The 21,276-nt window shown below is 39.4% G+C and overlaps 1 protein-coding gene across 3 annotated transcripts in view; it reads right to left on the minus strand.

The window, feature by feature from the left end:
- Positions 1-21,276, minus strand: part of ndrg3a (ndrg family member 3a) — a 52,650-nt gene that overhangs the window by 16,404 nt on the left and 14,970 nt on the right. For 2 of the 3 annotated variants that reach the window (XM_038294812.1, XM_038294831.1), the window contains exons 2-3: positions 7,593-7,678; positions 5,163-5,195 (exon numbers count right to left, since the gene is read on the minus strand). In XM_038294812.1, the coding sequence (XP_038150740.1) occupies positions 5,163-5,195; positions 7,593-7,649 (90 nt within the window). In that variant the 5' untranslated portion in view covers positions 7,650-7,678. Of the gene's footprint in view, positions 1-5,162; positions 5,196-7,592; positions 7,679-20,093; positions 20,269-21,276 lie in introns of those variants that run through there. The other variant, XM_038294820.1, reaches the window with a different exon arrangement.

Consider the following 21,276-nt stretch of genomic DNA (forward strand, 5'->3'; position numbering starts at 1 on the left):
GTCTTTCATTTCAACGCCCTTTCTTCTGATGCAGCAAAGTAAAAAAAAAGAAAAACTGGTGGAATAAAAGGCACCATTGGGGACTAAGGAAGAAAACAGACAGGTGGAGGTCAAAGCTGGACTGGATCCATTTTAACAATGCGCTCCAGAGCTCCACAGCCCATAAATAATGCCACATCACTCTGAACACGCCATCCAAACAGGCAAACATTATGTTGACAGCAATATGTTCTGGGGTTTGTCTCTTTTTGCAGGTGGAGTTGAGGAGAAGATGGAGGGATTTCAACTGATTTCAGTCCGGGAAGGCAAGCTGTCAGAAGCTATAAAAGACATGAGTTTTAGGAGGAGGTTCACTTTCCAACAAAATCATAAATCTGAACATGTAGATCAAAGCATAATGAGTCTATAGCATAAAATAAAGAAAACCAATTTCTGTTTGTGGTTTTACCGAAAAAAGGTGGTGTGATTACTATATTGTGTGCATAAGCTCTATAAAACGATCACAAAGGATTATCCTCTAGTAAATGCTGTTTAAAGCCAAGTCCTCTTGTAAAAGCAGAGGTCTTAATAAAACCTTAATCAGACCAATGCTGCCCTCTGCTGGGCACTTCCACAGATTGAACAATCTCAAGCAGCCAACTGACTAATAGCATGAAGAATCATGTTAACAATCTGTCCAAGGCCAAATGTAATATTTATTCCTGAAATAATCAAAGCAACGCAGATTTGATAAAAAAAAAAAAAGAGGCCAACACCACAGGAAACTCATTCTCATATCACAGCATTAGAGCCCAGTCTGCAGTTTGAATTGTCCATCCATGCAGTGACTCAGTATGCTATCACATTTTAAAGTCTTGTGCTTCACATGGCTTTAAACCTGATAGACACAGGGAACACCGTTTGGGTGCATATAGCTGCAAGGCGAACAGGCAGCCTATTGGGGGAGCTGCAAGTATATCTACGTAAAATTAGGTTATGTACATGTTAATGCTTCAACTTAGTATATTGTCCTAAAATAAACGCATATGTACCTTACAGGTATATGTACCTTAGAGGTACATATGGGGGCATTCAACTCTTCCCCATATGGTAAAGTTCTGTCCTCTGAGTGGTGAGGGTTAGGTAAGTGTAAGGGTTACGGTTAGGGATATGTCGGAAATAGTTAGGGTTTGGGTAAGAGTCATGGCTAGGCCATATAAAAAGATTGCATGTCGATGAAATGTCCCCATATTTCATGAAAACACAGCTGTGTCAGTGTGTGCAAATGTAAAAATGGCTTAACACATCACTGTTATTTTATAAAGTAACAAATTCGACTGTTGTCCTGATTTTTAAATCATAACGCAAAAATTTGTCTGTGTGAAGATTAAATGTGATCAGTTTTGTGTGGCTGTTACTAATGTGGTAGTCTCAGCTTAAAACAACTACCAAGGAATTAAGGTCAAATGTATTTAAGCCTATATGTCGGTGAGGGAAACGGTGAGCTCTGATTTTGTGCCACTTACAGCTGCGCATCTTGCACCAAATAAGGAAAGGAAAACGATAACAGGAATTATGTTAAACAATGAGTGAAAGGGAAGCTGAATCATAATGTAAACATGATGCGAGTCCTGAGAAGAAAGCATATTGATCCTACCCAACTTAGCTGTAGCGTAACCCTTCCTGCAGCTGCTATTTTTAGCTCGGGTGGGAGGATAGAATGAGGCATGGCCCCCAAGGAAATAATCAAAGCAACACAGATTTTATATTAAAAAAGAGGTCAACACCTCAGGAAACTCATTCTCATATCACAGTATGAGAGCAAAGTCTGCTGCTTTAATTATTGTCCATCCACCCCTCTACAATCATAATGATCATTAAACAGAGGCAGTGGGCTTTGCTTGCCAGCTGGATAACTCAGATTCAGATTCATAAACCTTGTTTAAAGGTGATAAATGTCTTGTTACTGTTCAGAACTATAACTCCCATATCAGTGTCACTGATGTATTTTGACAAAGTCCGTCCCTCTGATATCACATCCTCAGGCCACAGCATCTTTAAAACCATCAGGAAACTTTTTTGAAACTCAGTCTAATGCTACGAGAGATGCAAAACTCCAGCTGGACATCATGATTAAATGTGGTTCAACCTCTGGAACTGTGGTCCATTTTTGCTAGCAATTAGGACTGTATCCCTCTTTGAAGAAGCTCAGAGCTGAAAACCTAACACAGCCTTACTGGTACTGTCTGTTCATACAATGGATGAGGGTTTTTTTTTAAATCTCTGCCTGTCCATAGACCAAGATAGCACCCGGTTCCTGTCCTGACCTGAGGCCTTGTGTCCAGTGTGCCTTTCAACACTGTGAGTGGTTCCATCCTACGGACAGCTGAGTCGCTGCCTGTGAGCTGCTGCAGAACCTAACCTGAGAGCATCATGTTAAGGACCTTTTTATTTTCATATTACAGTAGGTATCTGGGAAATATAATTTGTCGTTAGATGCTGATTGGTTTATTAAAAAGGAGTTCCTAAACTATTTTCTGAGGTTTATGACAAACATTCAAATTGTCTTTGATGTAGCAGCCGTCATTCCTGTCTTTGTAAGGTTGTGTTGTGCCATCTTTTTGTGTGCATTTCTCCCAGTCCGAGTTCAGTTCATGATATACGCCGCCACTCAAATGAAACTGTGTGTCGGCTATGTTGTGAAAAGCAGCTTGGTTTATGGCCCAAAGATATTTTTATGATCCGGTTATGGTGCAGTCCTACACCTTGTTGTTTCTGGCCTGTGGTTATCATCATAGCCTAGATGCTAATGCACCAGAGTTAGCCTGATTATACAGTAGTAGCTTGTTTGTAGCTTCTTGCTTAGCTGTTGCTAACGGTGGGTTAGCTGTTTTTGTAACAGGGGCATTGCATTCCCCACATCACCGCTCGCTTTCCTAAACATCTCAATGCTGCCATATCAAATGCGTTGTATTTATTGGCAATTGTTCATTATTGTATTAAGTGAAACTTCATTGCTTTGAATGTTACCAAAGACCACTGTCACAGATCTGTGCTATATATAATTTCTGCTGCTAATCTGATGGACATCCCCTCAGTGCATCACAGCAGCTGAGCTAATGAGCTGAACATTATCAAAGACTTTACCTCAACGTCTAATTTGAACCCTTACTGATTCTTTAATGTATTCTGTGTTTATTCCAGTAGCGTTCAGTGTTTCTATAGTTTGTTAAACATAATAAAACCGTGATAGGGATTACTAGGTTCAACAAAGCACCCCCTTTGTTTTAATTGTGGTTGTCTGTGATTATTTATACAGTAGTGTAAAGAGTCTAAGAGAGCTGGAACAACTTCCTTTAGGTTAACAATTTGATCAGACTGAGACAAATATCCTCCTTGTGGTTAATGATTCATAAATCTGCTTGAATTATAAACCAAGTTATTGATATTTACTGATGGTGCAGACAACCTGGATTTTAACAAAGGTAAGCCTTTAATAACAACTTGTATTTAGCAAATTGTCAGTTATAATCATTTAACACTTGGTTTTAACCTCCCATTTGACTTAATAACTTCCAGTTCTTGTTAATAATATATTTACATCACAGTCTGCTAACCTGGATCTTAATTTGGAGCAGTTTGCTCTCATTCAAACAGAGCTTAGTGCAGCTGTAATGATTGAGATTTATGTAAATTACCTGATAGAGCAGAGAGTGTACTGTTCTCATTAACAACTATTTGCTCTACTCAGTCTAATATGTGCAGATGGTCCTTTTTCTTCAGGAAGATAAAGAAAAAAAACACTCCTTTTTAATTAAGTGTGTCTGATATTTCCGTAAATACGCTTTATAATCTAAAGGGTTTAAGATAGACTGATAGAACATCTCCAGTTATCAAGAGATTGTTTGTGAAAATGGATTTATTCAGTGATATGACATAACTGTACTAAGAGGGTTAAGTCAGGGTTTTCATGGAGGGAAGATTTTTTTCCACTAGATCATTTAGAGCAGGGCTCTGTAACCTTCAGAAACCAAAGAGCCAATCTGGCTTGAGTTCCGCTGAGTTAAAGCCATTAAGAGCCGCAAATATTGTTGAACCCTTTAATAAAACATGACTTTTTTTTTTTTCTTTTTTAAATATCTGCCATAGGAAAGCTGTTACTGTTTCAAGCAACCAGTTTATTTTTATTCCTTATATTTATTCTAATCCTATTCCTGTCCAGGGCTGCGCTCTGGACACAGTGGAGAATGTGTCTGAGAGGAGGGAGCTGTCCAAGCTTACCTCCATCATGGACAACACCTTCCACCCACTGCATCAGTCTGTAGAGAAGCTGGGCAGCTCCTTTAGTGAAAAAGTTTTACACCCCGCTTGTAAAAAGGAGCGCTACCGCAGGTCATTCCTCCCTGCTGCAAGCAGACTCTACAATTCGACACTATAAGGGCAATAACTTGTGCAATGAATAGTGAGCAATTACTATTTTAATACCCTGCACAATAACATACACATATATATATAAAAATGTATCCATCTATACAAATACCTATGCAAACACCCTCTGCAATAACCCTGCATAAACATCCTGCTATAAAAAAAAGCTATCAAATGTGGATGCACTGTATATACTGTATAGACCCCCATGCACCTTTTCTTCCTATGGTACCTTTTACTCTTTTTGACTATTTGAGCTGATGTAACAAGTACATTTCTCCACTGCGAGATCAATAAAGGCAATCAATTCACTATTTTTAGCTCAGAAAACATGAAACAATTTTCATGGATTTCTTTCATTGGAAATTATAGAACCAAAAACACATAATTTCCATGCTAACAACATGAAAATTAGATCTAAAAACATAATTCTGTTTTTTTAATGTCCATCTCTTGCCCCTCTTCACTCCAAAGTTGCCAAAAATGGAGAAGCAAAATTTGTGGTGGTAGTTACATTCTGCAGTTGCCATTAGAAATATGAAAAAACTAAGCATTGAGGGGGGAAAAATGGATATAACCATTAAAAGACAAACCTTACGTTTCTGACATGGAGTGCAGCTGAGGAGGCACAATTCTGAGACAGAGGGTGAGCATATCGACTCCCAGTGGAGAAAATTGGCCCAACCCCAACCCACTAAAAGCTTTACTACGCGCTCTTTGACCACTGCATAGGTAATGAAGAGAGCAGCACTCACCTGGCAGTCGAAATCCTGAAAGTTCCGTGCGTTCTGCAAGAAAAGCAACAAAAAAAAGGGAGCTTTAAACATTCAGCCCTCTCATATCTGGGGCATACGTTGAGGTAAGCTGATTACAGTTCTCTAGGTTTGTGTAACACAGAAGCCGCATAAACCTCAGAGCTTTATGATTTATGAAAACAATCTAAAATTAATCAAATCCATCCACAGATTACACACCATTATGAAACAAAGAAGAATTCAAGTTCATAGCTACGAAACCAATTACACCCTTACTCTTTTTTTCTTTGAGGTTTAGGGGGGAATGTAATGAATTGTCATTAGTGTTAATGCTTGTATTGAAAAGTATTTCTGTCTCTGGACCACATCAGTCTTGGTATCGAACAATGCAGGGCTGGAAGGAGAGCAGCAGTGATGCTGAAGAGGAAACTGCTGCTCATTAATCCAGGAGGAAATATAGAGGCACTTCTAAACAACCTAATCTCAGACCCTACAGGTCACATCGAGTGTGTGAAATAAAGGCAGTTTAAGGAAAAAATGGATTGTTTGGCGGGACCAACAGAGGAATATAGCAGCACTACTCAGGTTTGCAAACTTGTATCTGACAGAGATTTCTGGCATAAAGGCTTTTGGACAGATGAGGCTAATGGTAATATAGCATGGTGGTAGACATTTTTTAAAATATCATAAACCCATTAATAACTCAATCAGTGCTGCGGCATACAAACTTATCATTGATTTTCAGCTTCTGTTACTTTTTTTTCCTCTGCTAATTAAAATCTGAGGCAGAAGCATCAGATCAGCTTTAAATTCAAGTAATGATGTAAAGAGTTTAAAGATGGAGCACAAACAGGAGCATTCAGGAGAGAGAGAGAGAGAGAGCACATCCCAGTTAAAGGTGTGCATATAGCGCTAAAAATATCTGCAAGGTGCAGCATTACTCTTCCTGTTGGTAAGGTTTTCTTCTACTCTGCTGCTTCCTGGAGCCAGAGTAACCAGGCAGGGAAGTGAGAGTGGGCAGCAGGAACAGGGAGAGCTGTGCTGGGATTCACTCAACACATTACCAGAAGGGGGCACCCTGTTGAGACACAGATGGTGACCACCAAGAAGATCCTGTCATCCTACTTAAACCAGGTCGACCAGAGAGAAGAGGAAATATGAAAACTTTAACTGTTTTTGGTTTAAAATGGACTCTATATCTACACTTAGATGCTGACGTTAAACAACATCCTAAAGGGGAGTGGAGAGAGCGACAGCTTTAAATCCTGAATGCCAAAATTTGCTGATGATTCCTTCAACAGTCAATTAATCTAATATTAACTGAGACAGTTAGTTAGAACAGAGATCTTGTAAACTAATTTTAAGATAAATAAAACCTTTATTCTACTTGTGAAATTAAGTATATTCGAGAAGCTATCACACTTCACATTCACTGACCATGTTTGATTGTACTTGGATCAGGTGTTTGACCTGATAAACAGAGCGGGGTCGAAATTTCAATAAATGTTGTCAACAAGAATGAAGGGGGCTTTGTATCCATATTAGATAACTGTTCAGGCCTTCTCTTCCTTCTGCCGTTTGTTTAGATAATCTTTCACAGGAGAAAGGTATTCACCAGGACTGCAGTTTACAGGGATAATTTCTCTTCCATAAAACCAGGTTAATGTTCCAGGTTTGATCACAGAGAACAGCAGTGTGATGCTAACAGTCAATCGAATTATGAACTTTAAAAAAACAAATGCACCTAAAAAAGGAAAAAAAGAAAAGAAAGATCTTTATTCATGATCATTTTGAGCTTCATCTTAACCTTCGATGAATTGACCACTAGGTGGAGTGAGAGCTCAGTAACAATGTTATCCATTTAGATGATGTTTCTTCTGCTGTGCAGCATGACAAGGAGGACTTTTCTCCTCCTCGTTCTTCTCACCCCCCTCTGGAGGCGAGTCCCCCCCCCCATTGGATGTATGACAGCTCACTCCTCCTGTCTGAGGTGAGACGAGCGATCTGCTGTGAGCTGTACGAGATAACCACTTCTATTTCTAATCACATAATCAGCTGCAGAGAGGATGCTACAGGGAGAAAGGAAAGCAAGAGGGAATGGGAACAGCTTTGATCTGCCATTTTCCTGCTGGTTAGTCGACCTTCTGAAAAGAAATAAAAAGCATTTCTTCCAGCTCTTCCTTTGATCTCACAGTCTCTGACCTCTTTTCTTTTCTTTAGTAATTCTACTTTCTGTTTTTTGGCTTTATAAATTTTTTCGATCTTTTCCGTGTCCCCTTCAACATTCCAGCAGATATGAATAATTCACTTTAATGAACAGAGCTGTAGAATATGCTTTTATTAGCAAATGAAACAGTCACATGGAGCCAGATACTCAGTTGCCCGTCACATTAGCAGCTAATTTCTGTCTCGTTGGGTCTCACCACTCACCTTACTGGTCAGCAGCGGCTTGATCTCAGTCAGCTGTACATCCTGCAGCTCATCCATCTTCCTGTTGCTCTAAACCTCAATGCTTCCTGAAAAAAACGAGGAAAATTAAGCTGAAGGTTGAAAATAAAAGATTCTGCTCATAGCAAGAGTGCTGCATCGTTCAACAACACTGTTCAGACCTGTTAGGAATTACGTAACCATCTGGATAGGATTTTTAGCCTCTACAGTAATCAGGTTGCAAAGGATCCAGTGTACAGTGCCAAATGAAATTAAAAGGAGTTTTTCTTAAAGATACCACCCAGTGAAGGTTATTCAACTAGAAAAGACACAAATTTCTATTACAGGTGTTTTTTAAAAGTTTTTTAAAAGGGTGCTGAAATAATTAGCTACTGATTGTGCTTGTTTATGTCAAAAATGTAAATAGCATAAAAAATATCAAAGACAATCCCTAATTCCTAGTTTCATTTTATGAGACTAACAGATTCAGTTTTCATAACATTTTTACAGAAATTACAATAGAATATATAGGATTTAATTTGTTCCTAGTTATAAAAACACTAATAGAGAATATAACAAGAGAGAAATAATCTATTTATAGGGTCTGTTTGGTTTAGTTAATATCCGACAGCTTTTTCTGTCTAATGTTAATGTTTTTTGACAATTGGAAAAATAAATAAACACTTTAGGACAGAGCAAAGTAAGGAGGCAAATAGTATATACTGCAGGTAGATGCATGGTGTGGGTGACTTATTGGTCAGGGGAAATATTCGGTTGTTGAAAAACATTTTCATGGATTTTAATAACTGAAGCGCAAGATCCCTTTAAAGAGGATAATGAGGAAAAGACAGTATAGAAAAATACAAATAGTCACACTTAGAGAGCTCTAAGCAGACACTTTATGCCTTAGCTAATGTCACTAGAGAAATGATGCATGATGAAGCTTAAATCAAGTATTATTTTACAACAAAAGGCAAAACAAGGTGAAAACTATAGATAGCATATAACTACTGCTGAAGTGAGTTTGGTTGACTTAAAAAAAAATGGCTAGCAGCTTTATGGATACTGATAGAAGAATTACAGTTCATTAGGCTACTATTGTCATTTACTAAAACTAAACTGTAGCAGGTTGTATGCCTCGATGCTGTCAAAGCAGTTATTTAGGATTTCTGATGTGCACTCCCAACATGGTGGAGAGGTGTTTAAACTGCACATGACTCATTTGTATTCATGTCTCTGCTGGTGGGGATCTCATTTCTTTCTCATCTGTACATCCCACATGTTGATTAATAGTAAGAGATTCAGCACAGCTTTGTAAAGACGAGGCAGGTATCAGGGAGCCCATCTTGAAGAAAGGGCATATCCCCACACAAACACACAAGAGATGGAGCAGGGCAGGTTCTACAAGATGCTGCAAAGCCTTCCTCGTTTGTTTTCTCCTTGGAGGGAGCAGAGTGTCCCTGGAAATTATTACGGAACAAGAAAGGTGACACAGACCCCTTCCTGTCTCCTCAGCCCCGCCTGTTTGCAGGGGTTGACGACAGGAAACAGTGTTGGATTACCTGGCTCATGTTGCAAATTATCTGAAATGAAGCCTGGTCTTTGTAAATGTTTAAAGCAGCCTGAAGAGGTCAGAGCAACCTGCGTTCTTTATACAAGAAGAAGGACATTTATTATGAGTCAATACTAGTGTCAATACACTAGCATGAACATCTCTAAGAATAAAAAAAGAAAAATAGAAAGCTTTGAAAATGTCATCAAGCTTATCATCCTGTGAATGTAGCATTAAATGATAACGGTATCCTGAGAATATCAGAGGCCCCCACTTGCCAAAACCAAACTGCTCTAAAAGTTAACTCAATAGTTGTTTCAGCAGAAATTAGTGAGGATCACATAATCACTCATGTTATATGGATCAATTTATCAACTTACTGAATACTACCAGCTGCCAGAGGACTTGAATTTATGACACTTTATGTTCTGGAGAAAAAAAAAGATTGAGGACAGTGTAGAGGCTGCATGAATATTAAAGGCAAAACTTACTAAAAAGCTGAGCTTCTTAGCTCTGATTTAGTAGTTGCAGGTCAACAGCAGATCATTGCTATGGCTGTTCTGAAAAAGGTTTAGATCCATCTTTGATCAAATTGAATTAATAGGTCTTTCTGTCTCAATAAAGTATAGAGCAGATCTTTGTTTCTTTTTAAGATGGAAAACAAACCAAATGATATCAAAAAAGAACAATTTTGTTAGTTATTACGAAGCAGGGCCAAGTGGATTGTTTGCAGTGATGGGTTTGGGTGGGGGGTTGGGGGTGCATCTACCAACAACTGCAGCAGTGAAACTGTACCCTTATCAATCATATTATATGGTACCTGAGTTTGTAGGCATACATATTTATTAAAGGAGGATGATTTAATTAGCTGCACAGCGAAGCTGTGTGTAGCACTGCAACCGTGCAGCAATGTCTAAGGTTTCAATATTCTCAGTGTGTACTTGGGCTCACTCTTTGGGCTTCCTATCACACTCCAAAAAACATGATTAGGTCAGCTGGTCTTCTTTATTGCCCTTGGGTATGTGTGTTGACTGATGACCTATCCAGGTAGCACAATGACTGCTGGAGATGGATAGACCCAGCCCCAAAACAAACATGCATGGATTAGCAGCTACAGGCAATGGATGGTCGACCAGATGCTTTAATTAGAATATTGGTCAAATAATATCTCCTGTTCCTTCACCCTTTAGGGAATCAACATTCAGAACAGAGGAACTCCACGCTTATGTGCTAAATCCTGACAACCTTCAGCTTTACAAACAGATGTGGAGGATGCAAGTCAAAACTGGGTCTACAACCTACCCAAAAAAAAAAATCTCCATTAAAAAAAACCCAAAACCTGAAGGTGTGTGTATTTGCATTTTCCAAACAGTGACGCATGAAGAAATCATATGTGTTTGGTAAACTCTGTGAGGTGGGCTGTGCCTATCCGTCTGCAAAGATTGTGGGCAACCATACAGCTCCTAGCGGTTGATAAGAACATCAGCTTTTCCCTATGCTAAATTACTTATTGGTAGAAGGCATTCTGCTTCCTTTTCCTACCTGCTTTTTTACTGCCAGCAATATTCTGATACACTTTTGCTTTGGCTTAGGTGTCTTTACCAATTTGCACTATTCAGATTGATCCTCAAACTTTCCCAACAGTCTTACGGCCCTTTTTAACAAACCTTAAATGGGTTGAAAGGTTTTATTGAGAGTCACTCTGGTCTTTTATTATCATCAATAATAGAATCTTTAGATATTTAGATACTAATGATTTAAAATAAAGCATTTAAAAAAAAAAGAAAAATACACTTTTTTCTTATTCAGGAGTTCAGGCGCGGTAGGAGACACCAGCCTCTCCAGTAGCTCTCTAGTTTGTACTCTTTGTTCTTTTTTAACTTTTTTCAGCTCTTTTGCAGCTTTAATCGTTCTCTTCCTCACCTGAGCCAGGAGAAGCAAGTGCTTCAGGAGCTGGAGGCAGTAGTAGCAGCTCAACAACAACTGCTGCTTACCTTGTCAAGGCTGCACTTCGACATGAAATTGTCTAGAGAGCTGTTCTAAACGAAATTTCTTTTTGTTTACACTTGTGTATACAAAATGACAAAATAAATCAAAGTTTTAATTTGTTCAACTGTTTTCCATCCGTGGAAAGATTTTATCTTTTTATTGAACATGCAACACGGATCTGGTTTTCTTTCATACTCGAGAGAGGAACAGGTGGCGCTGAGAACAATAGGACATGCCAGTACACGACACGCCATTCTGGAGAAGCTGCAAAGCCGGTGCTAAGCTTAAGGCTAGGCTAGCGGAGAATCGGAGTCACTACAAACTAGGGATGGAACGGTTTATGAAAACAGTCCGAACCGTTCGGTTCGACTGTCTCGGTTCGCGTGTGTTGCATTCGGTTCATGCGCTGCTCCTTTTTCTCATAGGCGAAGCGTTTACACTCCAGAGCAGAAGGTGGCGGTACTGCGACCAAAGCCAACCACCAGTAGTAAACAAGAAGAAGAAGAAGCGAAGCAGCATAGCCGGGTGTAGCAGAAAAAAATCAGTTGTTGTGGAGAATTGTGTGGGTATGGCGAGTGGGAAAGAACAGAAGTTGGAAGACGCGCCAGCAGCATTTTATAGGTCTGCTGTATGGGACCACTTTGCATTTATAGTGACCTACGATGACGGCGGAAAGAAAGTTGTGGATAAAAGTGCAACAGTGTGCAAGCATTGTGCAACACATTTTGTTTATGCAAACAGCAACATGACCAACATGTCATGCTAACCCAAAATTCCCAAATACTCTGTCAGCGCTCCGCTCCGCTGCGCTCCAGACCGCCTGCACAAAGCAAAGCCTACAGCCTCCGCTGTGGCTCCCGTCCGCTCCGCTCTGAGTTCCTTGGAGATTGTAGAGGGCATCCGTGAGATGATTAAATTCAAAGCAGCAAAACATGTGGAAATGATCCAGGGTTTCCGCGGATAATTAAAAATAATTACAAGTCATTCATTCTTTTGGATTTTTTCATTAATTTCATAAATTTTTATGGGATTTCGGTGTAACAATTAACATATACCGAACCAAACCGAAAACCGTGACCACGAAACCGTGAACTGAACTGAACCGTGGATTTTGTGAACCATTCCACCCCTACTACAAACCATCAATCCCCTCCATAATCATGGGGAATGTGAACTCGCTGTCTAACAAGACTGACGAGCTGACTGCACTGAACAACCAGCGGCTTTAAAGAGAAAGCAGCCTGCTCATCTTTAAGGAGACATTGCTAAAACACCTCAGACTGGACGATAATGTGACGCCAACAACTCTAAGATGAAGGAGCTGGTAATAGACTTTGAAAGGGATTGACCAGTGACTAAGTCGGTACTACTAGAGGGGGCTGAGGTGGAGGCTGTGGATTCACAGATATACCTTGGGGTGTGGCTGGATAATAAACTGGACTGGTCAGCACACTCCAACTAACTGCACAGGAAGACACAGAGCAGGATGTATTTCCTGAGGAGACTGAGGTTGTTCAACATCTGCAATACCAACTGTTCTACCAGTCGGTGGTTGCCAGTATCCTTTTCTACACCGTGGTGTGCTGGGGGAGCAGCACATCAAAGGAGGACCCCTTCAGACTGGATAAACTGGTCAGGCGAGCAGGCTCTGTGATTGGCAAGAAGCTGGACCCTCTGGGGATGTGGTAGAGACAAGGACACAATGGACTTTTCATATTGTATGTTGTATTTTTTATCTTTACTGGCATCTTGCTCTAACTCTTTGTACTCTATATAAGCTACTGGAACCAGAATTTCCCTGAAGGAGTAATTCCAAGGGAAAAATAAAGTTGAGTCTATGTCTAAGTCAATTCTTTTGCTCATACCAGAGCCCAAAATGTGACGACACTGCGGGACATTGGCTCGCCAACATGGCAGATATAAACACTGAAACCGATAGTGATGGAATTTACTTTGTTTGAATCTTTATTAAGTTAGGGTATATTACCACATGATGAACAGGTCTTGCAACTGCTGTTCCAGTCCCAGTTGCACTTCACAGAGAGCTTCTTCTATGCAGCATGAACAGATAGCCATATTTACATTTTTTTTTTTTTACTTCTGTCCCAGTGCCCCACATATTGAAATAATATTCTGAATTAGACTGGGTCAGATTATGAAATTTGTTTATACAAAAAAAAAAAAAAAAAAAGAAAAGAAATGCAGCAGGCATGACTACAAAGCAAAGCCTGACTTCATTACCAGCCTGCTGCCGCCTGCTCTCACTAGAGCAGATAGAGGATTTAATTTTATTTACAATATAATGGGAGCCATGTTAAAGAAAATGAAAACGCTGCAGCAAAGCTACACATCTCAGTGTCATTACAGATAATAGAAATTCATTAATAAAAACCAAAACTCTTTACCGTCAGTTAGATAAGAGCAATGTCCCGGTGTGACGACACTGGTTCCTTGGCTATAGCCAAAGCATTCAGTTTCTAATGTGCTTGCTATGCCACGTTCTAGGATTTAGCTGAACAAAATTACTTTTTTTTTTTTGTATCGTCCTTGCTGTGAAAAAATTATATTTCTGTTTCTCTTATTAACTCTTCACCCCATCTTTAATGACTTGACTTTGATGTAAATTGCAAATCAAGAATAAAGTAAAAGCTCAATGAGACATCTTCTGTTAAATATTAGTAAAAATGTGAATATATAGGACAGAGTTGTTAACAAAATATTACCATCAGAAAATTGTAAGAACTTATGTTATCCATCATTGCATTTAACATACTTGATAACAATTCAGTTAAAATAAATTATTACATGTAGAGAAGCACAAGAGCCCTTTTTGAAGTGGACGAGAAGTTGGTAAATTTAGTCAGACAGTGGAAGCCAATCACCTGCAGGAGTGGAACAGAATCACTTCCCGAGTCTGAGCCAATCCTCCACAAACAACCTTGAGCTCCCGGTGTGGGATAACTTTCAAGGTTGGCATAGTGATGAGCCAACTTCCAGTGGGTGTTTGGAACCCACAAAGTGACTTAGGGATCCCGTCTGTGTTGACCTCGGACTAAACGACAAGTGTGTGCACAGACATCTGCTTATAGATGGATTATTGGGGTCGGAACTCACTGTGGTCTGTCAACAGATTGCACCACACAAGGAAAACAACCGGTGAAGCAGATGGGAGTTAAGCAGTACACGATTTATATTGAATAAAATGTTTAGAAACACATGGAAAGATCCATTGCAGAAAGAGTTCCGTGATCAGAAATAAGAAGGGTAAACATGGCTGGAAAAATCCAAGCCAATAAATCCAGCTCAAATGTGGAACTGAATAATATTTAGAAGACTGAGCCCTGAGGAAAAAAAAAAAAAAAAAAAGAGGAAAACAAATATCCAGCATGCCTGGGCAGCTTGAGCGTATTGGACGGATCAATCCAATACTTCCTCAGGCTGCCACAGAAAGTGGGATAGAGGCAAAAACGGCTTTAAACTGTAGCAGGCAAGTCGGTAATTATGGTATTAATGGGAGATAAAGACCAGGGTAAGCCTGAAATGAGACACTGATTGGGTGGCTTTTTCTGTCCCAACCCTACAGATGTTTTACACAGAGCTACACAGCTTTTGCTTCCACCAAATCCCTGTTATTCTTTCCCCAAATGATATCATTCCCTCTGCTGATATCAAAGCAAAACCAAATCAAACTTTAAACAACATAATGCACCCATTTCTTCCCACTGCATGCCAGCTCTGCAGCTCAGCATTCACAGCTGTTGCCATAGAGACAAAGCTGGTTGCTGATGTTTATTCTAAACTGGGATAGACCCATGGGACAGATGTGAGGCAAGGAGACGAACGATAGAAACAAAGCTGTAGAGGCACATATTTTGGTTTTTGTTTTAACTGTATCGGTTAAATTCTCCCCCCCTGACAATCCATAAACCGGATCACAACAAAATATGACAACAACGCTTAGTGGAAATGGACCAGAACGTTGCGGCGAGCTCGTCTCGCTGAGGACAGCAGGGAAATCTATTTGCCAGCAATGCAGCTTGCCCCACATTGGCAAAGCAGGGATGGAGAAAGTATCATGCACAATGAGACCCTCCCTCGCAGGTGGGGTTGTTCACTCAGAAAAAAAGCCTCTATTTCACATCAAACCTAATTTGACTCAGCTGTGAGTGAAATAAGATAACATGTGGGCTCTCACAGCAAAACACCGTGCTTTTGTTGCAAGTGGAGCCTGATCTCCGCTGTAAATATCATGCCACGCAGCGAGGGGTGAGGAGGCTGCAGGGGACAGAGAACTGTGCGGAAGGAGGACCTCATGAGGGATAGAAAAGGTCAGTTTTCATAGTCAGTGATATCTGTGAGAGATGGGCTGTTTATGCAATGACGAGCTGAAACCTTCCAGGTTTCTAAATGGAAAACAAGTTTAATATCCTGTCCTCTCCATATTGTCAGTACTCAACAAACATTTCAAAACCTGATTTATTTATTTTAGATAACAGAGCAAAGATGATTTGTTAGTTCAAAAGGGGATGATAGGAACACCTACAGTACAGAAATATTCATACCCCTTTTTACATCCATTTTTAGTCCTGCAACCACACATATATCAATGTGTTTCATGAAGATTTTTCAGTTTTCTTTACAAGAAGATCTGACTATAAACTGATACCCCTTGATAAAACCGTGCCTTTAGAAGTTATCCACTGGGTCTACATGTGTTTGGCTGTAGAGAATGAAGCCACTGATGGAAATAAGGCCTGACAGAACCAGGGATGGTCTCCACACAGAAAAGCTATACTGCAAAATCATCTTCAAATAAGTTAATTTGCCTTGAATTTTAGCAAGTATGTAATATTTTCTGCCAAAGAAAGAGTATTTGGGCCCCTAAAAAGATAACTTTATATACAGCACTTGAGAAAATATATTTTTTGTAATTAAAAATGGAAAATCTTATCTTATTTGCAGATCATTTCACATACCCACTCAAGTCAAGGGCAAATACATTTATTTCAAGAAAGTGTACTGTGATGCTGCCACAGAAGAAGAGCATTTCACACTGCTGATGTGAATTCGTTGTGGAAAGAAGAGCATGGCGACAACAACGAACCAAACTCAGCTCTTCAACTCTGAGCGTAACTTTAAACTGCGCAACTAGCTGCTGCTTGTGCACATCATGCTTTCTACACAGTCTCCACATCATTGATGAGATGGAAAAAAGGGAGACATTTGGGGGATTGATTTTGCAGGGTTCAGCTCATCCAAAATGGGGACGTTTGGTCGCCTTATTATGGTCTTACCCTACTGGAGGATAACCTTCTGCTGCAGCCCCAGGCTAAGTGTATGTGGTAAACAGCATCACTTCCATAGGCAATGTATTGCAAAGACTGTAATGTATATCAAAACATTAGAAATGGATGACGACCTTAAACATTCAACCAGAGCAACAAGAGATTATATAGATCCTGATGTGTTAGAATGTTCCAGTCATGGTCCAGTCCTAAACCCACATCTCAATCTGTAGCATTAGGTGGAAACTGATAACAACTCTTAATTCAATATGAGCAAAGAATATTTGGAAAAGACTTTTAAATTTTAAGAATTGTTATAATTTCCCTTCTAAGTTTAAAAACATTAACTCACGTTGGTAAATCCCATAAAATCTAAAATAATGCGTTTAAGTTTGTAGGCATTATTTGACAAAAGGTGAAAATGTTTAATTAAAAACCATACTTTAGTACTGTGGGCCTTTAGAAGTTAGCTGAGAGTGGAAGAGCGGCCCTTATGGCTCTGTGCAAAACGGATAATAAAGCTTTGTGTTCCAGAACCACTGCTGGAGACAGATCTGGTGATTACCTACTGTATCAGCAGGCAGCCCAGGGAGACTGATGAGCACATCTCTTTCTCCACTTCTATGGGTCATCAGAGGCCCAGGAGCCACTGACCCCATTTTACTCTCCTCAATTAGAGTCCGTTCCCGTTTGTCACCATGGCGACAGTGACCACAGGCTCCCTTGACGTCATTTTGCTTTGACAGTTTTCAGGTTCACAGACGTGTCCATCGTCTACTCCCCAGCATCCCGACTCAGCCTGATCCATGTCAGGCTGAACTTAATGCACATTGCTGCGCATTTCATGGAAAGCGGATTTTAGAGGGAACAGTTGGGGGAGGGAATGGGAGGGGGTTGAGTGACAGGCCGCAGTTTGAGTCTGTCTCAAATATAAAACATAGATTCGTTGAAAAAGCAAAGCTTGGGTTAGACCTATTTTAAATTCAAGAGAATGATAGTAAAAGTACCTGCTGTATCGTTTAATCCAAGTATATGGATCACGTAAATATTTTATTCCATCTACTCGGGGCCCAGAAACTATTTATTCCTTGCTGTAGCACAGCTTTACTTCAAGTTTGCTTTTCAAGTTTGTTTTTTGGGAGTTTCTAGCTCCTGTGCAGAGCAGAAATTTACATAAACTCTCACATATGTTTATGCAGCAAACTTTGAAACTTACAACTTAGAATAATACAATATATTTGAAAAATGAAAATCAGGTGAGTTAGACTATGTTATACAAGTCCTTATACTTAGTTAAATTAGTGCATAGAAAAAAACAATACGAAAATTAGATTAGACTTAATTAACCCAATTAACCAAATGCATGGCTCGTCTTAATCAGTCTGAATCAGAAAAGTGCTTAAAGAGCATCTGACAATGTAAAGAGGCCTGTTATAGAGAAAGAAATAATTGCTGTGCAATGCAACTCATTTTCAACAACTCAATATGCTCCTGTTTTGTTGATCAAAACATTTCGACACCCCTACCCAAGAAGTGCTAGCTGAGAAGCAGAAGACAGAACCTGAACTTCTTAAGAAGGCCTGCATGGCAGGACAGACAACAGATACACGGGTCACATTTTGTTACATCAAATGTATTAGTTTGCATTTCACACAACATTATCTGTAAATTTTACTGTCAAAATTTATTTGGATTTTCCTCCACTGCAGAGTCCTTTTTTTATCCACTTAAAGCCTTTGAATTGTTTCGTCACCAAGATATAAATAAACTTGCCTTATGGGGCTTTCAATTTACCTTGGAAATTGGAAACCAGAGTATAAGGCTACTACAGCCAGAGTTACAAACACGATAATGAGAAAAACAACAATCTATGTAGTATGTTGCAAATATAAACAGCCCTGAAACTAATTGTGTTACAAACAATAAAAACTAAAATGTGAGCGACTGACTTATCATTACTTATATCATTACTTACATTCAATTCAAGTTTACCTTCTGTCAATGTGAGTAGCAGGCATCTTGACTGTGAAAGTCGAGTGTTCTGACTTTCTGATCTAACTAAATCAAAATTCTCTTTCGTTCTATGGTGTCTGCTCTGGTGCTCAAAGCTGAAGGATGAAAACTGATAACGACTCTTTATTCTGACCATTTTACTTATCCTTTAATCAGGATAAAGACTGATGAGTCATTTTTGGTTCCTTTAATTTGAGATAAAGCTATGAACATTTACTATCTTGTCAGAAATGTCCCCGTTACTATAGAACAGGTGAAGTGTTGTTTACGACTCTGTGCAAAGCAATACCAGATGAATAAATCTTAGTATTTTAATACAAGCCTTTATTGACTTTTTAATCAATATTTTTGTTTAAAGGGTCGATTAATCTCATGGTTAATTCGAATGAAATACCAAACCCCCAAAACATGGCCTGAAATATTAAACATATTTATCACTGCTGAAATCAATTCCTTCTGATTTATTTATTAAGATTGAGTTTTGGTAGATTGTAACACTGCTTTACAGTCCTAAATAATCCCAAGTAAAAAGATATAATAATCCGTTATACTACAGATAGAGCCACAGTAGTTCCTAAACTGAGGGGGTGTGCCCCCTATTGATGCCCCAGTGTAAATGCAGGAGGTAGAATTATCCCAATAAAGGACCCAATTTAACAGTTTTTATTCACTCATTTATTTGTTGTGTTGAACCATAAAATAAACAGTTCCACTTAATCTCTTAATATCCACCTCATTTTAGGTAATCCTCGCCTATTTTGCATACCCAAATGAAAAAGAAAATAACTTGGTGGAATTTTATGCATTCTGAATTATTAGCCCTACTTAAGGTCCACCGGGTCCCCGTTTTAAGAGGTTAAAATAACTGCATTTTTAAAGGTGGTAGTTTTAGCAATTTAAACCACATTGTATTTTATTTTATTGAAACACTTAAATCACTGCTGTTGAATTTTTGTCAGTTTGTTGAACTTAAAAAAGTTCAAGCCTGATTAAAGATTTAAGAAATGCAAACTTTCTTGGACACAGAAAGGGGAAGCCTGGGAACCACTGCATCAGTGCATTCAGCAGCCATGCCTTGAAATCACGAGGTGTATGCATTGCCACTCTGTCCATATCCAATGTTAGTTTGATTTGTTACCTTTTGCTTTTGATTTAAATAAAGACTTGTGTAACATTTGCTATTATTCTATAATTTTTATTATTTTATAGGAGGAAGAAAAAACTATTTTAGCTGTTAATAATCGACCCAAAAACATCGGCAGCACATGTCTGGAATCGGTTGATGATGTCAAAATAATCGGTATCTGCCCTTTAAAAGAAATAAGTACAAACATGTATCGGTCAATCTCTATCTTATACAGTGTTTTTTTTTCTCATTAGGTTCAGTTGTTTGTTTGGTTTTACATTTTTCCAACCCAAAGTTGTTCTACATTAAGTCATTTATAGTTAGCATTGAAGCCTTCAAAGATCCATCCTAATGGCCTCTGTCATTCAAAGGGAGAGGTATGTCTGTGAGCCTCCATCTTAGTGGGCAAAATAACTCTAAAAAAAGCTCAATCTTACACAAAGACAAGCATGTCCATCCCAAAAGGAACTTCACCCAGTGTTCATCAGATACAAAGAAAAAACACAGCACACATTCCTGCAGCGTTTGGCATATCTTACTCTGTAGTTCATCTGGGCTACAAACAGCACCAAACTTCCTTCTTCTTGTGAAATCCAGGTGTGTTAAGCTAGGAAACCTCCACGACCATGCCACTGGAAATTTCCTTCTCCCCCCAGACTTTTCATAATTCTGTGTTTACAGCTCTAAGTCTGCAGAGACGTCCGTCGGCAGTGGAGTAAAGCTAATGGACTATGACAAGGCTCAGTTCCAGATTATTGCTCCAACACGGCTCGTTTGGCAAGAGAATTAGAACAGGAAAAATCCATCTGAGTGGGATTTGAGCCCCACCTCCTCTACTCGTTAGGTCAATAGCAAACACGGCTGAGGTAGCGGTTCGCCGATTATCAGACCTGCTTTATTGTTTTTACATTTAGGACACAAAAGATAAAACCAGGGAGCAAATTTTATCTAGAGTATGTGCTATGCTCGTCTCCGTGGTGGAGAATCAAAAGACCAAAGGTCCCATGCTGTGATTTCCAGCAAACCCACTCAGACAAATGAGCACGGCGACCGCAACCACCACACACACACACACACACACACACACACACACACACACACACACACAGCTCCCCATCCAGCATGCCAGCTTAATTAATTGACAGCTTGCTCTCCTGGGTTGCCATCCTCCTCCTTACAGCTCCCAGGATTCTCCTGAAACAAACTGACACCTTTCTTCAGCAGACAATGTGACAAAAAAAAACAAACAAAAAAAAAAAAACACCAAAATGATCAGAGATCCAAGAACAACACCCACACATGAGTTTAGAAATAAAACTGAGAACAATGTGACAAGATGTTCTGGGAAAGGATCCCGCATCAGATAAGCGAAACAAAGAGACTGATGGGCAACCTGAAACTCAGACTACAAACTCACTCGGTTTAGAGTAAAAATAACCTCCTTAAAAATAACCCCCTACTGATAAATCTTTCCCGGATTAAAATGAACTAATAAAATCTAAATAGTGCATTACTGTAATTGTGCTATCCGTAGCAGAAGACTACACTCAAAGCCATTCTGACGCAGCATCCCCAGCGGCCTGGGCGCACGGTCGGCCATAACTCAATACAGAAGTGATAAAAAAAATGTTGCAGACGTTGTTGTGGAACGGAACATGGGACATTACACACACTGGATCAATACTACAGAGACACACACGGCCAGCGACTTCTGGGTCATTA

This window comes from Cyprinodon tularosa, unplaced genomic scaffold, assembly GCF_016077235.1.
Source record: "Cyprinodon tularosa strain WSP-4 unplaced genomic scaffold, ASM1607723v1 ctg11, whole genome shotgun sequence".
NCBI classification, from domain to species: Eukaryota; Metazoa; Chordata; class Actinopteri; order Cyprinodontiformes; family Cyprinodontidae; genus Cyprinodon; species Cyprinodon tularosa.